The 19,688-nt window shown below is 38.3% G+C and overlaps 2 protein-coding genes across 3 annotated transcripts in view; one reads left to right on the forward strand and one right to left on the reverse strand.

The window, feature by feature from the left end:
- Positions 1-19,688, reverse strand: part of CCDC146 (coiled-coil domain containing 146) — a 104,789-nt gene that overhangs the window by 63,125 nt on the left and 21,976 nt on the right. The gene's annotated exons all lie outside the window — the stretch shown is intronic.
- On the forward strand, positions 1,263-7,490 carry FGL2 (fibrinogen like 2). The gene is made up of 2 exons (XM_010984796.3): positions 1,263-1,965; positions 4,134-7,490. Exons 1-2 carry the CDS (start codon positions 1,353-1,355, stop codon positions 4,838-4,840), a joined length of 1,320 nt encoding a protein of 439 aa, XP_010983098.2. The 5' UTR covers positions 1,263-1,352; the 3' UTR covers positions 4,841-7,490.

Consider the following 19,688-nt stretch of genomic DNA (forward strand, 5'->3'; position numbering starts at 1 on the left):
CTCAGTGAGGTGTGCAGGGCCCAAGACTCAGCAGCAGTGTCTGGAAAGAAAACCCCTGATCCAAAGAAATGAGACAAAAGCCCAATGCAAGAGTCAGAAAGCTGCGCTTTTGTTAGACTTAGAAACACCTCACAGTGCCTATGATTTCACCTGAAAGTCCAACATGAACAGAATGCAAGGTTCTCAATACCCATTCCTAAGAAGGAAAAAGGATTTTTGTTTGATGTGTTCACTAGTGTAGCCTAAGTACCTGGAATAATGTTTTGTGTGTAGGGGATGTTCAGTTAATATATGATGGATGGATTGGTTGATAGATGAATGAATGAAAGAAACAGAACATGGCATGCACTTCTATATGCTCTAACTTAGTGTCGAGTATACAGAAGCTCCTTAATAAATACTAGATATATGGGAATATCAAAACAAATATACGTATGTTCATGTATGACTGAAGCATTATGCTGTATACCTGAAACTGACACAACATTGTAAACTGACAATACCTCAATTAAAAAAAATAGATATACAAAATTTAAAAAAGCAGAGATGGGAGGAGTTCAAAGAGTCACACTCGGGCAGCTATGGGAAGGACAATGCAATCACAAAAATGGTGAAGGGCGGAGGAGGCTGCTGGTTTTGATGAAAGCCAGTGGTGTACTTTTAAAAGTGTTTTCATGACTGAGACATTTCTACTACATTATGCTGTGGGTCAAAGGAATAGAAAGGTGCACTTTTTTTCTCTACCATTTTTCTGTGCTTTTCAGATAGATAAAAGTCCACTGCAAGAGTCAGAAAGTTGAACCTCATTATGTTTAAACTTTTGTTTAAGTCTTGAGATTTCACCTGAAAGTGCAACATGAACAAAATACAGGACCTCAGTGCCCATTGCAAGAAGGATAAAGGGCCGTCTCCAATTTGTAGCATTTCTGTTCTTCACTCAGTCTGGTTAGCTAACACATTCATTTTTATCTTTAAAAACTATTCCACCCCACTCCTCACTGTGGCGTTAAGTATAATGACATGATTTACTTCAAGTATAATTATTTTAAAATCCAAGTTATTTCTTGTGCTCTATGAAATAAATGATGGAAGTGAAACTAGTTGAATATGTGCATCTGACTGACCACAGGAATTCCGAGGCAGAGTCTTTTGATTGAGAATAAAGAACAGTTTTTGGCAGACTGAGTTTGATGAGGACAATCTCCTCTTCCTCTGTGTTTCTGAAACGTGTGATGCAAGTGCTCCCGCCCTTTTCTGAGAACGCAGAAAGCCTGACTCAGGCAGGCAGCTGCCGCTATTAAAGCAGCTCTAGCCAGGCACCCTTCCCTGCCGGGGTGAGCGCCACCGCAGAGATGAAGCTGGCGAACTGGTGCTGGCTGAGCTCAGCTGTCCTTGCTGCTTATGGGTTTCTGGTTGTGGCAAACAATGAAACAGAGGAAATTAAAGATGAAGCAGCCAGGGACGCCTGCCCGGTGAGACTAGAAAGCAGAGGGAAATGCGAGGAGGGAGGCGAATGCCCCTACCAGGTGAACCTGCCCCCGCTGACTATTCAGCTCCCGAAGCAGTTCAGCAGGATCGAGGAGGTGTTCAAAGACGTCCAGAATCTCAAGGAAATTGTAAATAGCCTGAAGAAGACCTGCCAGGACTGCAAACTGCAGGCTGATGACAACCGAGACCCGGGCAGGAATGGACTGCTGTTTCCGGGCACAGGAGCCCTGGGAGAAGCTGGTGACAACAGAGTTAGGGAACTAGAGAGCGAGGTTAACAAGCTGTCCTCTGACCTAAAGAATGCCAAGGAGGAGATTGACGTGCTTCAGGGTCACCTGGAGAAGCTGAATCTTGTAAACATGAACAACATAGAAAATTATGTTGATAGCAAAGTGGCAAACCTAACATTCGTTGTCAACAGTTTGGATGGCAGATGTTCTAAGTGTCCCAGTCAAGAACAAATACAATCACGTCCAGGTATGTATAACAATGTTTTCTTATCATTTGTTCATGCATGTTAATAGCTCAACGGTATCTATAAACATTAACCTGAGCAAATAAGTTAAACAAAGGACGAATTAAAGAAGTTAAGCCTTCTACTCATCAAGGTAGTACAGGAAAAACGACTATTTTTGCAGATGTGACCACAGAAAGGATATAGGAGTCCTGTGTCCATTAGAAAGCACTTTCAGTTTCAAAGACCTAATTTGCTGATACCAGAGCTACACACAAATAGAAGCAGACGGGTAGAATTTCTTAATATTTCAGTGCATTTAACTTATTTATCTCTTCACTGAAGTGTCTGAAAACATTAGAGACAAGACAGTGTTTGTGGTTGTACTCTGTTCATTGGAAATGAGTTTTTTTGTGGTTGGACGACTACTCTTTATGGGGCAACAAGAGACCTTTGAAAGATTTTAGCAAGTAATCTGCAGTTCACAATCTCAACTATCTAGTGGAAATGGGGGATTTTATAGATGGAAAAAAGCAGCTGTATGGCTTCATGTGTTTGCTTTGAGACCTAGTGGCACAAAAGCATTTTAAGGGGGGTTCTGGCATGCCCACCAAGGGAAGGAATACATTCTTATTTCTTTCTCTCTTTTACTAGAATTCAAGCATATAATAATAAAATCCATCCAACCCATCCAGATTATTTGAATTAACTTAAAAAATATACATTAAAGGCCACAAACTTAACTGCCCAGTCTGCCCACAGACTGCTAGCTGTGGCACTGCTTTCCCCAAACCCTGGTTTTCCACATGCGTTCCTGGGAGCATTGCTGACGGTAGTTTTATCACAGTTTGGATGTGATAAAGCCTTCTCTGCATTAGAACCTCCACTTGCCATGAGTGTGAGGTTGAAGGGATACGTTGTCTGCGGCAGAGATCACTCGGAACAAGCTCCTGCACATGCTCCATCCCCAGGGACTCTGCCAGCGAAGGTAGTTGGGAGTTTCAAGGAGCACTGTTGCTAATCCACCCAGCAGCCTGTATGAAAATGTACCCTGCACACTGTCAGGCGGAGGTTCACGTCTTCACAGATGCACATTAGATTTGATGCTGAGTGACAATTTGTAGTGACAAGAATAAGTCTATTTTTCTACTAAGTTTTGGGGAAATATCTGAATATTCTGAGTTCTAAATACACACGAATAGATTTTTTTGTGTGTGTGGCTCACAGAGCTTGCATTAAACTTGCCTTATCTGGCACCAATTTTTATAAAAAATTGTCTGGGAGTAAATACCTGTAACTCCTACAGAACTACATTAACTGATTATGATACTTCCTCTGAACATAATCACCTGTGGTTTCCTTCTAGAAACTGAACATGAGAAACACTAGCTAAATGCTTCCCTGGATAATAAATTCGGAATAAGAATTTTGATATACTATTGAGATTTTTAAATTTGAGCTTTACTGTCAAGCAAGTAAAATAAATGGAAATGTTGACCAATGCCGTACTTTAGAATTTTATTGAATCATTTGGAACAATCCTGTAAAAATTCCTGAAAGTGGAGGCTATCAGCCTCTTTAGGTGAAAGGAAACAGAAGCCTATGCTTTCTCTGTATGCATGGAAAGAAGTTTCTGGGAGATATGGAATCATGTGACTTTCAGGGCCAAGAGACATAGTGGTTAGAAGAACAAGCTTTGCAGCCAGACAGATCTGAGGCTGTGTCCTGACTCTGCCACTTAAGCTGCTGTGCACTTGGACAAGCCACTGATCCTCTCTTGAGTCTAAATGTTCTTTCCTACCAGCAGATAGGTAATAATATCTACATCATGAAGTTCATGTGCAGATTAAGTGTGAAAATATTATCAAGTCTTTGGCAGAATGCCTGGAAGACATGGGGAGCCCTCACTAAATATTACTAAATTACTGAAACTATTACCTTTATTTCTTATTGTTGTTGTCAATATTATCACCAAGCAAGGGTGTGTTGGAGAGCTCTGTCAGCTTTATAACACCAGGTTCTTTTTCTGAGGCCTTAACAAGCATTTGCTAAACAGGTTCAAGTAAGTTTAGTCGAGCAAGGTTTCATTAGCACCATTGATTGAATTACCAAATGTATATATAAAGAATTCTTTAGATGCATGATTTTTATTAACAAAATCCAATGCCTTTCTTTTTTTTCACTCCTTCAGTTCAACATCTTATCTATAAAGATTGCTCTGAATACTACACAATAGGCAAAAGAAGCAGTGAGATCTACAGAGTTACACCGGATCCCAAAAACAGTAGTTTCGAAGTTTACTGCGACATGGAGACTATGGGGGGAGGCTGGACAGTGCTGCAGGCGCGTCTCGATGGGAGCACCAACTTCACTAGAACATGGAAAGACTACAAAGTAGGCTTTGGAAACCTCAGAAGAGAATTTTGGCTGGGGAATGATAAAATTCACCTTCTGACCAAGAGCAGGGACATGATTCTAAGAATAGATCTTGAAGATTTTAACAGCGTCAAACTCTATGCCTTGTACGATCACTTCTATGTGGCCAACGAGTTTCTCAAATACCGTCTACACATTGGTAACTATAACGGCACAGCTGGAGACGCCTTACGTTTCAGTAAACATTACAACCATGATCTGAAGTTTTTCACCACCCCAGATAAAGACAATGATCGATATCCCTCTGGAAACTGTGGGCGCTACTACAGTTCAGGCTGGTGGTTTGATGCATGTCTTTCTGCAAACTTAAATGGCAAATATTATCACCAAAAATACAGAGGTGTCCGTAATGGGATTTTCTGGGGCACCTGGCCTGGTATTAGTGAGGCACAACCTGGTGGCTACAAGTCCTCCTTCAAAGAGGCCAAAATGATGATCAGACCCAAGCATTTTAAGACATAAATCACTAATGCTCAATCCTCTCGGTATTCATTACCTAATGGGGCAATTAATTCCTTCAGCACTTTGGTACATGTTTCATACTTCTTTTCCATGGCATGAAATTTATCTCTGAGCAATGGGTTCTTATGCGACACAGCATTTGAAATAAAGCTGAAAAATATGCCTTATAAAGAAGTCCTTTCTTACTGTTATGCTGTCATCCAAAATAAACACTTGCAAGCAATTGGGAATACTGATAATTACACATTAGATTTCTAATTCTCTTAATTTCTCTTATTTGAAAAGTTTTCCATTACTCACTCTAATTGAAAAATAATTTTTTATTCAGCAGGCTAGACTTTACACAAGTAATCTGTATTTTGACTGTGACTTAAACACATCTGAAGGTATATCACTCTTTTCGGGCTATAGTTATTGGGCATTTGTCTCTAAACACCCTATTTCTCATTCTGAGATAAACTTACTCAATTTATGGCATTTACAGCATTTTAGTTCCCAAGCAAAGGGAAATATATACATAAACTTAAACCTGTTCATGTACTATTTGTGAAATGTAAAATTTTATCATTTAAAATATTCTAAAATATATAATAGCGTACTGTCCCTCCGAAAAGCATTCAGAAAATTAATTTAATCTTAAAGACCATGGTTTAAAAGTAATTCATTCATAATCTATAACTCTTTAGATGTTTGATGGTAAAAATTGCTTTAACGTAAAAAATACCTTCCTTTGCTCTGATGCACAATAGTTTTTAATTTAAGACTGCTCTCTACTGTGCAAGACCACTGGCAGACTCTTTTGGAGAGATAGGTGGGGCGTGAGATGCTTCTTTATAGGCTATAATCCTCTGAAGGCCAATTTTATATCCAAAGCAATAATATCATTAAGTGATTCATTTCATACAAAGCTAAGTTTTATAGGAAAAATAGGCAAGTCTATTAATGCAAAGCATATGAATTTTGAAATAAATAGAACAGTAGTTCAGATATTATATATTTAACCCTAACTGGTGTGTTACTTACTTTGCTATCAGAAGATTCAAATACAAATGTTTTCTTTTTTTTTAATGAAACAAAGTATCTGGAACTTTTGTAACTCATTAATTCTACAATGCAACTATCATATTTAAAAGACTATGAATTTAATTTGTTAAGTTTCATCATTGTGAAAAAGGATCATTCCTGGGAGGACAGCAGTATTCTGCTGCATGTTTTAAAAAATGCTCTAGAATAAAATTTGAAAGACTATGCCATACTGTATGTAAGTTATTCCAATACTTTCAATCTTTAATTTCTACAGTCTGTTTCTACTAAAGTAATAGATATTTCAAAATAAATTCACAAAGATGCAGCTCTATCCATTCTTTGAAAATGATTAAAGAGGATAGTAGATTTAGGTAACAAGTTACTTTTTCAAGTATTGCCCTTTATGGAAAATTCTAATCAAAAAGAAGCAAGATATTCTTTTAAAAATATATAACATGTAAAATTTTCAGTTAAACATGATGAAAACTATATTATTATGTATACTATTGAAATGCTGAAGCAAGAGAAATGCAAATAGAATTAAGTGATGACTAAAATGTAAAGTATCAATGTAGATTTCAAAGGCTTCATAGCTACTCAATAGGATATCAAAAGTAAATGTAACTAATTTATGCTTTTTAATCTCTCTTTTCTGTTTATTAAAAAAAGACTAAGAAGATTTTGATATTATTATAATGTATTTAGATAAGAGCACTTTCATTTACTATATATAACTATTAATGTATGTATGTTTAGGTACATTTCTGTGATCAAAAATGAACTCATTAAAAGATACAGTTCTAAAGAAAAACAGCTCATATAGTGAATGTCCACTGATTTAACAGTATCATTTCAGGAGAATTTGGCAAAAACCTCATTAATCTAAATAATCACTCGAAAACTTGTCTTTCTGCTATCTTTCCATCTTATTTCAAAGAATTAAAATCTTATTTTCCATTATACTTTTATGGCACCTTTCTAATAACAAATTGTGTAACATAAAAATTCCTTTTTGATATCATCTCATGTCACTTATTATATTATAAAATATGTTTTAGACTTTGATAATTTTATATTGATGGAAATAGATTGTATGAGAGAGTCTTTTGCATTGACATAACTTTACTAATATATGCTGATGCTCACAAATGTGGATTGACTACTGACAAATATGTTATTTTAGTGTCTTGTCTTCGTTCCATTTTAATGGCTAATATTTGCTGTCTTACCTAACAAATTATTTCTGAGCTTTATCATACTTTGAAAATATTGACCAAAATTAGGTCCTTAGAAATTCCTAATGGACCTGGTTCACTCATCACTGAGGAAAAAAATCAAATTTTTCTGATAAGTAGTAGTAATCCTCCAAATGAAATGACACATCCATCCAATAAGCACAGGGCTTAAATACACAAAAAGAAAAGAAATCTGAGTAACAAAATTTGCTGCTCCTTATTTTCAAACGGCTACCCACAAAAAGGGCAGAAGGGTCAAAGGTAAAAAGTGATGGGTAATGTTGCCACAATAAGCTCTTGTTTAGAATTCTTATTTTCCTTTATGTACTAATAGGTTTGTGTTTCATTTTTTTTTTAAAAAAACTTGTAAATAAAAGATTTAATCTTCACATCCATTTATTTCTTAAATGTGGAAACATTAAGTATTCCTGTTTGTACAATAATGTCTAAATACCTACTCTTGTCTGAAAAGTTGTATAATGTTTGCCTAACTAGACAGAGCATATCTTTGACTCTCTGAAGACTTTAATGCGTACTTCCTCATTAAGAGGAACACGGAGGCAGATACAGGAACACCATCTTATTTCCTTCTCAAATACTGTTGGCACATTTGAAATACAGGAGTTCCAGTTTCATTTTGCGGCATTTAACTCCATCTCCTCTTTTCTCTATAATTACTCTTTCTGCTCTGGTTTAGCCCTCATCGTCCTCTCAGGGTAACGCAAACCCCTCCTAATAGGAGTAAGCTGTGCTCCCAGTTTCAGTCTTCCAATCCATCCTCTGTATCACTGCCAGAGAGATATTCAAAAATATAGCTCTGATATGTTATTTTCCTTCTTTTCAGGTTTTTTTCCTTTCAACAACTCCTTATTTTTTATACGCTAAAGTCCAGCAAATAAACCACATCACAAGCTGACTTCTGCCCACCCTTTCAGTGTCCCTTCTGCCACTACTCACACTCCTGCCGTGCTGAACGCCTTGTTCTAGAACAGACCGTGTTCTTTCCTATTTTCATTACTTTGTGTTAGTTCCCTTGCTCTAGATAGAATGCCATCCTTAACCCCCGCTGAGTTTTGTCTTGCTACCCGTAATTCAGAGCAGGGACTCAGAAGCCAGACTTACTAGGTTTGAGTTGCAGCTCCCTTATTTGCAAGCTGTGTGATCACAGGCAAAATCACTTAATCTCACTGTTTTCTGGTTTCTTCAACTATAAAATAGGGATAACAGTAGAACCTGACAGAGGTATTGAGAGGATTAAATGAGACAGCATATGTAAAGCACCTAGAACGTTCGTATGTATTCTCCTCCTCCTCTTCCTAAGTAATTATCTCTTCTGAGCCATCTTCCCTGATGACATCAGGAGGGGTCTGGTGCCTCTTCTCTTTGGTCCTGCACCATCCTATATATTCCTTTCCATACATTACACTATTCAGTATTTGTCTAGGTTCTACCCTGAAATCAATCTATTTGGCTAGGATGTAAAGGAACTTTGAGACAGGAGTGTTATTACTCAAAGCAGATCATAAGTATGTTACCACAGATGAAGAGCTGTAGTTACAACTGGGAAGGAATGGGGACCATCAAATCTGAGGATTTGAGAGATTGTGACTACAGGTTAGAAGTGATTGGAGCCGGGGGAGAATAGAGCAAGACAGGATGAGATGTACTGTAGGACTGGGTGTATAACAAAGGCAATCTTTTAGAAGGGGTTCTGGGAACATGCCTTTGGGTACGAGTCACAGAGGGGTATGGCTGTACCACACTGGACAGTGATCATTCTACCTGGCTGAATTCCTTAAAAAAGGTATTTTTCATACCTCTTATGCTATATTGTAATTTTGAAATTAATTTCGATCATACGAAATCTATGAATGCTTTAATTTTTTAAAACAGTACACGTTAAAGACCTATTTGCAAACCTTCTTCAATTCCAATCTCCTCCCTCTCCCCAGAGATAACTAGCAGAATCCAAACTCAAATTTCATTCTGTGCATTGCCAAACTGCAATGTCTACTCAGTCACTGCTTTGCCAGGTTTCTTTTGTTTATTGATTGGGAAGAGTTGGAAGTGAGCATAGAAGTGAGGGAAATTAGGCGTACTTGGAGAACTCGAGTCCCCTGAATTCCCAAATGTGACTGAGCCTCCTTTGCTCCTTGAAGTGATTCCTCCCCTCCCCTTGATAAGGCTCTTCTTGCTGGAGGGCACTGTTGCTTTCTTTCCTGAGGGAGTGATCTTAGTTCTCCGTTAGGCTCCTCCATCCCACTCCTCGCATCTCCAGATCTATAGCCAGGGTATGACATGCCCTCCTGTCAACTATGAAGTCAAGTTGGAGGAGAAGCTTTTACATAACTTCGCTAATTTATATCAGCAGAAAGCTGGGGAATACACGTGAAGACAGACCTTGAAGTTGCCTGACCAAGGAAGAAAAAAAAAAGAATTTCAGATGTGACTAAATTCATTGATATAGGTATATTTACCAGAAATTCTGAATTCAAGGGGCTAGTTTGGTTCTAATAGTTTGATTAGTTAACGCAAACCTAGATTCAACAGTAACTCATACTAACCAAAGTTGATAAGCCAAAAATGCCTTGGAACTAAAAGACTTATGAAGATAGAAATATTGGGGTGAATTTTGCTGTAATTCATTTTAAAAGTATTTATTGAGTGTCTACCACATGTTAGACAGTTTTTAAGGAGTCCATAAATAAAACAGTAACTAAAATAGACAAAATCGCTATCCTTGGGGAGTTCATATTTTATCAGAGGAGATGAATAAATAATATATGATAAATGCCATGAAAAATAAGGAGTATGAGAGGAAAGATGCTATTCTAGACAGGAGGTCTGGGGAAACCTGTCTGAGGAGGTGACATTTGAACAGACTTAAAGAGAATAAGCCAGGCAGGTATCTGGGAGAAGTATGTTCCAAGCAAAGGGAACATCAGGTGCAAAGATGCTTGGCGTGTTTTAGGGTCAGCAAGAAGGCTGGAAAAGCACGCAGTCTGGGGTGGAGGGGGTGGTTAGGAGATGAGATCAGAGAGAGCTTGGGAAGTTGGGGTTAAATAAGAAATGGAGGTGGGGCTGCCAGATCACCTAGACCTTGTGAGTCATGGTAATGATTTTGCCTTTTACTTGGAGTAGGTAAGATCTATAAGGGTTTAAACTCAAAGAGGCACATGATCTCATCCAGTTTTAAAGGGATCACTCTTGTTGCTGAGGGCAAAATATACTGTTGGGAGCAAGACTGAAGCATGAATAGCAGTATGACGGTGTTTGCAGTACCCTTGGAGAGAGATGATGAAAGCTTGCATTAAGGTGGTGTAGGGAAGTGGATCTTCATGGTAAAGAGGTGGACAGTGAAAAGATTAGAGGTATCACAGAAAACAACAGGATTTCAGCCTGACCAACCAAGACAAATGGACCTGCTATTAACTCAGATGGAAAAGACTGCAGGGGGAGCTTGTCTAGAAAGTGTGTGCGGCATGGGGTGGGGTAGGAGTGGGGATCGGCAGTCTTGAACATTCTGAGTTCAAATATATATACGACACCAAGTGGATGGCAATCAGGGAAGACATCTAGATTGCAAGAATACAGATGGCAATGAATCTGTGGGACTAGATGAAATAAGCTGGTGAAGTGGTGTACATGGAACAAAGACTTTCAAGAAAGAGCTGGAGATAAGGAGGAATCAGCATTGTGTAACTTTGTCGTTTGAGAAGTCCCAGGGCCGCTCCCTTATGAAGAAGGCAGAGATTGATTCCTACTGGAACACACACTTCCTCTAGATTATTTTAGATTAAGGTGTGCTTTTCCTTGCTTTTGCCAGCAAGACTATTCTGTTGAGTTACTAGATGTTTTCAAAACCATTATGGTACTCCACTATGGATTTCTACAAATCATTGCTTTTGACTTAGGCAGTTACTTCAAAGTGAAAGGAGGAGGTAATGACATATTGAAGCCTCAGATATTGCATCTTCTGGGAGATACCACCTGGTAAGGGTGGAGGATTGTCATGCAGAATACAGTGTGTGTATGTGTGTGTGTGTGTGTGTGTGTGTTCATGTGCATATAGCAAAAGAAATGTGAACTAAGCCACAGACCAAAAAAAAATGGTCTTTGTTAACAGTGTAATGCCCAAGTTTGAAGAATCACACATGGTCATTTAAAATCATTAGGGTACTAATTTGCTATGATTATAAACCCTTTAGTTAAGCAGAAACTGGTTTTACTCCTTTTCTGTTTATTATTAGAGACATTAATGATCTCAAAACTTGTTTCTTTCACAAATATTTTCCAGTAGTTATTCACGTTAGAGATAACCTAAATCTTGTATTTCAAATCACTTTCAAAGTGCTAACACTGAAATGGCTTTCAGTGAAATGAGTGGCAATTTTCACTTAGATTAGGTCCAGCTGCAGATAGAAATGAGTGTAGTTCTCTGCATACAGGTTGGTTCCCCTCGTGATGTGTACATGTGTTGCGTGCACACACATGCACCCACCCACCACATGTACATATGTGATACACACGCATGCTTATATATGCTACTTGCAACACATACACTGTAACACACAAGGAAACCTGCCCATTGAAATAAGATAGATATGCAGCTCTTATATGTAGTCAGAAGTCAATACAACAAAAATCACAATGGGCCAATAGCTGGTTTATTTTAAGCAATGTATAAAATACATTGCCATAAAATATAACATTAGATAGTTTCTTTAAATCCCTATAACAAATTCTGTGCCATTAATGTTGCTGTTATTCCTTAAATTGTTCCTTCTGTACTGCCTCTCTTCTATTCCACAGCCCCATAGCATGGCTCCTTCTACTTTGCTCTTTCTGCTTTCTTTGTGTGTGTGTGTGTGTGTGTGTGTGTGTGTGTGTGTGTATGATGGAATATTATCCATTAAAAAATGAAATGTTGCCATTTGGCCATGTGTAGCAAAATAAATGGACCTAGATATTATCAAATTAAGTGAAGTCAGACAGAAAAAGACAAATAGCATATGATATCACTTACATGTAGAATATTTTTAAATGATACAAATGATATTATTTACAAAACAGAAACAAACTCACAGACATAGAAAACAAACATGGATACCAAAGGGGGACGGTAGAGGAGGGACAAATTAGGAGTTTGGGGTTAATAGATACACACTACAACATATAAAATAGGTAAACAACAAGGACCTACTGTATAGCACAGGGAACTATATGCAAAATCTTGTAATAATCTATAATGGAAAGACTCTGAAAAAGAAAAGTTATATATATATAAAAGTTATATATATATAACTGAATCACTGTGCAGTACACCTGAAACTGATACATTATAAATCAACTATACTTTGATTTCTAAAAAATCACATTTTAAAATAAACAGCCTTTTTAGCCCCTTAAAATAACTATTATATTTATATTTATTATTTTAATCCAATAAGTATTTATTATTTGCCTGCTATGTGTACTCTGTGCTTATTAAAGTATTTTGAATGACAGTTTTTCCAAGTAATAACTTTCTAAGCTCTCAGTATCTGAGTTTAATCTCTAGCATTTAAGATTTTTCTCTGGGTAATTAAGGATGATACTGTTTGAGATGAATTGCTTCTCTATTACAAAAGTCCTCATACAGAGGTTCAGCATATTTGGAAACACGTAGAATCTGAAAAGTTAAGTTCAGTTTCTATCTCTGGAAACTGGCTTTCTCATCTTCCACAAGAAGCAAGTAATTGTGCTTATGTTGTGAAAGTTTATCAAAGAAGAGTCCACAAAATTATCTGCTTACACTTATTTCCCACTCAGTAACGGACTATCATAATTTCTTTCAGTTAATCTAGGTAAATTGTTTTAATTTTTGTTTAGAGATTCTGCTTCTAAATACTCATAATGTTAAGCAGCTATCACTTGCCAAGTGCCAGCCATGTGCTGGACACTTTCCTAGGAGCATTTCCAGTGTTATCTCTGTTTGCTGTGATTAATGCTGAATAAGAAGGTAATGTTTTATATTCACTAGACTCTTCCCGGAGGGAAAACAGACAAACAAATCTCTGTTATCTACAAACTGTGTAGCATGTGTGGGCCATTATCCGTTCCCAGCTTTCCTGACCTTCTTGGTGTTTTTCCTCATGAAATGGGCTAACTTTCTATGATAAATTACCTATGGTAATTCCATGGAAAAATACACCATAAACCTCAATATTACCCCTGCTACGATTTTCTGTGTGAATCTATAAAGTGAAAAATGAATCCAATTAAGTCTCAGTTTGAGGTGAATCATCCCTTTGGATCTTACTTAAAAAATTACATAATATTCTGTTAACAGGAGATATTTTTAAAAAGAATATATTTTCAAGTGTGTTAATGTCCCTACTTAACCTAGTGGTTAAAAATTATTTACTTCCTGCAGCTAAGTCAGAAATTATAACAATTCTGACAGAAAAAGCAAGCAAGCCTCTATGCTCTCCAAACACTGTTTTACTTCCATGGTTACATGGCAGGAGTCACTGAGGAAAACATTCTGCTTAAGTACAGGGAACTTTGTACAGTTCTTTGGGAGCCAAAAGATTTCTCACCGAAGTTCTTATTTTCCTTCGTTGTATAAAATACTCATTTTAAAATGTGATTATCATTTATGAATGAATGGTGTTGGTAATGGTGACTTTTAAAATTTCTGTCCTACAACAAGGAAAATTTTTGTCTTTATCTGATCAAGCCAGTGATTCAAAATCTAGAGTGGCTCATGGGTGTATGATGGATAGTTATAGAAGTTGGATAGTTATGGAAAGTTTATGGCATTTATGGGGCTGGTATTTAACATGCTAAACTGCTAGAGGTAGGGTTCTTGAACTGTGTCCCCTGCAACCTGAGTTTCTGCAGACCCGTTTCCCGAATGCCAAAGGAAGCTGGGTAGGGGAAGAAGCCTGGAGAATGTGTGATGCATGAAACACTGTTCACCTTGAGTAGTTCTGCCTTTATTTTATATCTTGGATCTTGAGTCTTCACCTTTAATTTCGCTTAAAGTTTTTATTCTGTTTTCAAAAAAAATTGAAAATCATTGCCTCCCCATTTCATATCTCTTTGGGGGCTCATCTAGCAAAAATAAAACTGGAATAGATGCATGATAGTTCTAGCTTGGTATGGTATTTCTAACTTTAAACATTTAAATCTCTGAGAATTTAGGTGGACTTGATATGGAAAATGCAGAAGAAATTTCTCCTCTTTAGATGTACCTCGTAAAACAGGAGACTCAGTAGTGTGATTCTTTTGGTGAAGGGCTTTACTAAGTACTGTGCACATCCTCTCCTTTGAAAATGGCAATGGCCACGTGCATGACAGCAAGCTAAGAGTTTGCAAGGAATATCAGGAAGAATAGGGAAGGCTTCCCGCTTTCAATGTTCCTAAAGCTACTACAGATTAGCTTGAAAAACAGGAAAGAAAATAGTAAGTTGCACAAGGTACAAGCACTGCACAGGGAAGTCAAAGCAACAGGAGCGACCACACTTTGTCAAGGAGTGGCACGCTTCAAGAAGGTGGGGTCTGAGTGGTCCTTGAAAGACAGAGAGGATTCTGGAGCACTGACGTGTGGAGGGGAGCACTCGTGGGCTGGGTACGGGACAGGCTAAAGCAGGTTGGGAAATCAGGAACTAGTCAGGAAAACAATGTGTCTAATTTGCCTGGAGCACAGGGTATGTAGCAGAGAACAATAAAAAAAAAAAAAGGAAGAAAGAAATGGTAGATCAGATTGTAGAGGGATATACCTGTAAATTCAAGGAGGTGACATTTAATCTTTACAATGAGGCAAGAAAAAATGCAAATCCAAGTATCTGCAATCTCTCCCTGCCACCTGTTGATGGTTCAGTCCTGTGTCTAGGCCTGAGGTGGTGCTGGGATACTGGGTGGGAAGGGAAACTGGACAGAACTCTGATGACTGTTTTATAAAGTCATGAAATGGCCAAAGATATCAAGGAGAAGATGGGTGTAGATACAAAGGGAGAAAATACCAGCTTGGGGGTGGGAAAAAAGCTTCTGGAGCAGTTTTTAAAGGTAGGGGAACAAGATGGGTGTGTGTAGGAGAGGCACCTGCTGTGATGAGGGATTTTTAGGAAGTTTTGCCTCATGGTGTGCTGTGCAACTCCCTCCTCTCTTCCTGAAGGAACCTTCAGTATAGTCAGACTGCTTTCCAGGGCTCTCGGGAGGCAGGTCTGTGTTACCTTTTGGCTGTGCTGAGACGGATTTTAAGGGGGGAGAGATGGCTCAATATTATTCAGTTGACAAACGACCTGTACTGATGGAGGCTTCCCCAGGGAGACTGGGGCGGCGGTGCTGCTGGTGAAAGGAAATGTGACCGGGAGAGAACAGGTGATCGTCACCTCTGTGTCCACCGCATCCAACTCTGTTTTACATACTGTACTTTCGTGTAGAGTTTTTCCTGGGAAAAAGTGATAAAAACTGTTTAAAAAGAGGGTGAAAATCGCCGTGGTAGGCAGTGAGGTAACCCTGAAGGATTATGAGATGATGAAGGTACTATCAGTGTAGAGCGAGGGTCAGAGACCTTGAATGACTGTCCGAAGGCTGTGTGCCTAGCACATGCAGGGTGAGAACTAAGACCTGTTTTTACTGAACTACTCTTCCACTCCCCTGCCCCCTACTCCCCCGCCGCCAATCAGAGATTTTCTTTCTAATTAGGATTTAAGGTATTTTGAGCCTATCCCTTATTAGATGTAGTCCTAGCGACAGCAGAATTCCTGTCTTCCTACTCTGAAGTTTGATGTCTGGTAATTTTCGTACCTCCTTAATTCCTATCTCTGATGCCAGCCGGGTATACTTGTTTGCCTACACCTGGGTCTGTATGGGCTGGGAATATGTAAAGAACGTTTGCCTTAGAAGATTATGGACTTGGCACTAGATTCTCAGCTTGCTGGCATCTCCTTTCTGTTTCCCCTTACACCAACATACATGCTAGAGAGAACAAAGGTTAAAATATGATGACTCAAACTATCAATGTACTCGGAGAAACACAGGAAACGATTTATGACCTCAGAGTACTAAAGGTCTTCTTAAGTACGATATAAAATCTTGAAGCTGTAAAAGAAAAGATTAATAAATTTCAGCACATAAAATAATAAATTTCCATATGGAGGAAAACCACCATAAGCAAACTCAAACCCAAAAACTGAGAGAAAGATTTTTGCTTTGCATGTTATACACACAGGCCTACTTTCTATATGTGTAAAGACTTTCTATGAATTGCTAAGAAAAACCTGCACAATTTTTAAACAGTGGATAAAAGGATGTGAACAAAATTTATAAAAAAAAAAAAGAAAGTACAAGTGGGTCTCTGTATTAACCATGCTTCCAGTTTCTGTAAAGTCGGTGCTTTAATACCCACCCTACACGCCTGTGCCAGATACGCCTTCCTGTAAACCTGACAATACATCTGAGTCACCTTGCCCCGGCCTCCTGCCTCCCTCACCGTCCTCCTCCCCCATACTGACAAGTCCTCCTCCTGCGGGCATACTTCTCAAATGGAAACCAGCCAATCCAGAGTCCACACCCTTAGCCATCTCCTTCACCGGGCTTCTCATGCTCAGGTCACTACACAACTGCCCTAATGACCCCAATGCCAGGCACCAAACAACTAGGGGCGTCTCCTGTGCCCCAGAGCCTGCTGAGGTGATTCGGACAAGCCTGCTTACCCCACCTCACCCAGTGCCTCCCAGGGAAACCACAGTAAAGGCTCTTGTTCCTCCCTCTCCCTCCCCCTCCTGCCCAGCCTGGTGCTCTGGCATGCCTTCTCTTACGAGCCGTGAATAATGAACTATCACTTCAATGGCAATGGTCTCCTGACCCGTTGGCCTTCCTATATACCTCACATTTTCTACTAACATACTATATTTTAAAACAATCTTAAACATATGAAAATAGCTGCACTCCGCTCTCTTTAAGGTAAATGTAAAAAAAGACTCTGATGGGATAACACTTTCCCACGGGGGAGACACTGACTCACTTTCCCCTATGTACTGTTCTGCACCTTTGAATTTTGTACTACAGCATATTTTATGTATTAAAAAAACAGTTGCAAAAAATACTAACCTCATGGCTGAAAAAATTTTCTCACCCGGCTCTCCGATACTCTCTATTCTTTAACTTGTACCTCACTATCTGACCACTGAGACCCTTATCTTGTTTGCCTAATGAAACAGTAATGACTTACGATGACTTACTGATGTTACTGGTAAATCCAGGTGCTGAATAGCCAGATACCCAGTCCTACTCCCCTCTGCTTTATTCCCCGAAGAATCTACCCACCAGAGAGGACTACGTATAGAAAATAGATTTTATTGAAAAGTGCATTATTTATTATGAAGCTTCTATCTTTACTGCCTAACATAGTCAAATAGTTTTTGGATTGCTAAAGGTACTTTGTTTCACAAGATGTGCATTTTCTACTGAGAACCACAGGCTAGCAAAAGCCAACTTACTTTCTCAAGAACTTTCTCAGAGGAGAAAAACAATACCATTAAGTATTTCTCCTAATCCTTACTTTAAAAAACAACATCTGTTCACAGCAACTATTAAAAAGAAACAGCATCTGAGCTTGGATGATTATTTTTAGTATTTACTCAACTTGCTGCTACACAGTAGCTAAAGAATCAGTGAAAAATAAAGAGGTAATTAGAACTTTAATAAATACAAAATTAAGATAAACACATAGGCGTGCACGCATACACAAGCTAGGTTCTCATAATGTCAGTAAAGGAATTGGAAAAGGGAAAGGGAAATAAAAGAAAATTAGCCACACAGACGAGAGGACAGATGAGCTGCTGAGGGGAGGGGCTGCTGAGGAATTTTCCTCTGCTTCCCGGCCCGGCATCTGCCATGTGGTCCACATTCAGGATAGATTTTCACAATGTGTAAAGGAAGATCACTTCACAGATAGGAGGCAGAGGAACTGCCAGTTCCTCTCTGTTCTCGATTTTCAACACTCTCTGCCACTGATCACATGTTCAAATAGCAGAGTTTTCCTGATGACACCCCAGATTCCTGGCCAAGTTTTTCATCTTGAAGGTGCCAAGTATGAGGATACCCTAACATGGGACCTTCTTTTCTCCTACCCTGAATTCTTGTAAAGGGTAAGATGTTTACTGATTGAATTTAGGGGTGTTAATCTACTTTGCAGAATGGAGTATGGCTTGTATTCCTATAATCCTGATATAAATCTCTAAATTTTGTAAATAGATATGAGTTATGTCTCATATATATATATATATGCCAAATGTTTACGAGTATTCCAAGCATGATCCATAGTATTCTTCCATATTGGAAATATTTTTAAATTTCCACCTTCCTGTCAGAGTAAAAGCAAAACACAACAAAAAACTTCATGTGGAAAATGGAACCTATCTGTATTGTTTAATAAATTATCAGCCTGTTTAAAGTTTCCTGACAGGCAAACAAAATCTTGAAGAATTATTCTTGCAAGGCTGCCTGGATGTCTGAAGAAAAAGTGTAAGCATGCCAGTAACAGCAGGACTTGTAGAGAGGCTTAAAAAAGAAATGTAGTAGTTTTTAAATGCACATCTTCTATGTACAGCTGTGATAGTGAGCTGTGATAGCTAAGAAAGGATAGGGAACCAAGGAGAAATATTTAAATAGAGTGTTAAAATATTTGTCTTTATTTTTTCTTTTAATATACAGTTTATTTAAAAAGTCAATTTGTCAACTCCTAAAATAGCAGTGTTTAAATCTGTGAATGTCAAGTGAAGAACATCAGGTGAAATGCATGTCAGGGTAGGAGACGGGAGGCCGGTTTCCACGCCTGTCTCTGCATCTGCCTAGCTGTGCAAACTAGGGCAAGACTCAATCTTTCAGAACCTTTAAGCTGGAAATGATAGCTCAAATTTCCTATATCATGAAAATTAAATCACATACTTGAAACTACATTGACTGTAAACTCCTTGAGGGTGGGGCTCTTTTATATGTTCATCTTTATAACCAGTTACTTGATTGATTAATTCATGTAAGAATGAAATAGAAAACATTGTCATTCTGTGAAAACCATTTTAAATTTCATCACAGATTATCTCAAGAAATGCATCAGTGACTCTATAGAAGGTCCAACCTTGAAAATGAAGGAAGCTTTAGTAGCATCAGAAAATCACCAATATTTTCAGAAATTAACTTAAAATTTTTATTAAAAATTCCAAAATGTAGGCTCTGTTACCAGCCTTCAGAGAACAAAATGAACAAAAAAATAAAAAAGTGTCTTTTGAACATGTGAATATCCTAGTAACAGAGATAATTTTAAAAGTAGGGAATTAGGTAAATGATGGCAACATCTTTTTGTAAATATGCAGTGGTAGACTGTGCTGTTAAATACACATGAGAAGCAATTTGCAATCCTTTCAGAAAAGCAATCTCAATACTACCAAGAATGTTTTATGTCTGTATCTCCAGCCCAGGGACTTCCCTGGTAAGTTCCAGATCCACATATTGGACACTCCCCTCTAACCCAGTGCTTCTTGTGAATTCTCTGTCACTTATAGTACTGTAATCCATCCACTTTCCTAAATCAGAAA

This window comes from Camelus dromedarius, chromosome 7 (assembly GCF_036321535.1).
Source record: "Camelus dromedarius isolate mCamDro1 chromosome 7, mCamDro1.pat, whole genome shotgun sequence".
NCBI lineage: Eukaryota > Metazoa > Chordata > Mammalia > Artiodactyla > Camelidae > Camelus > Camelus dromedarius.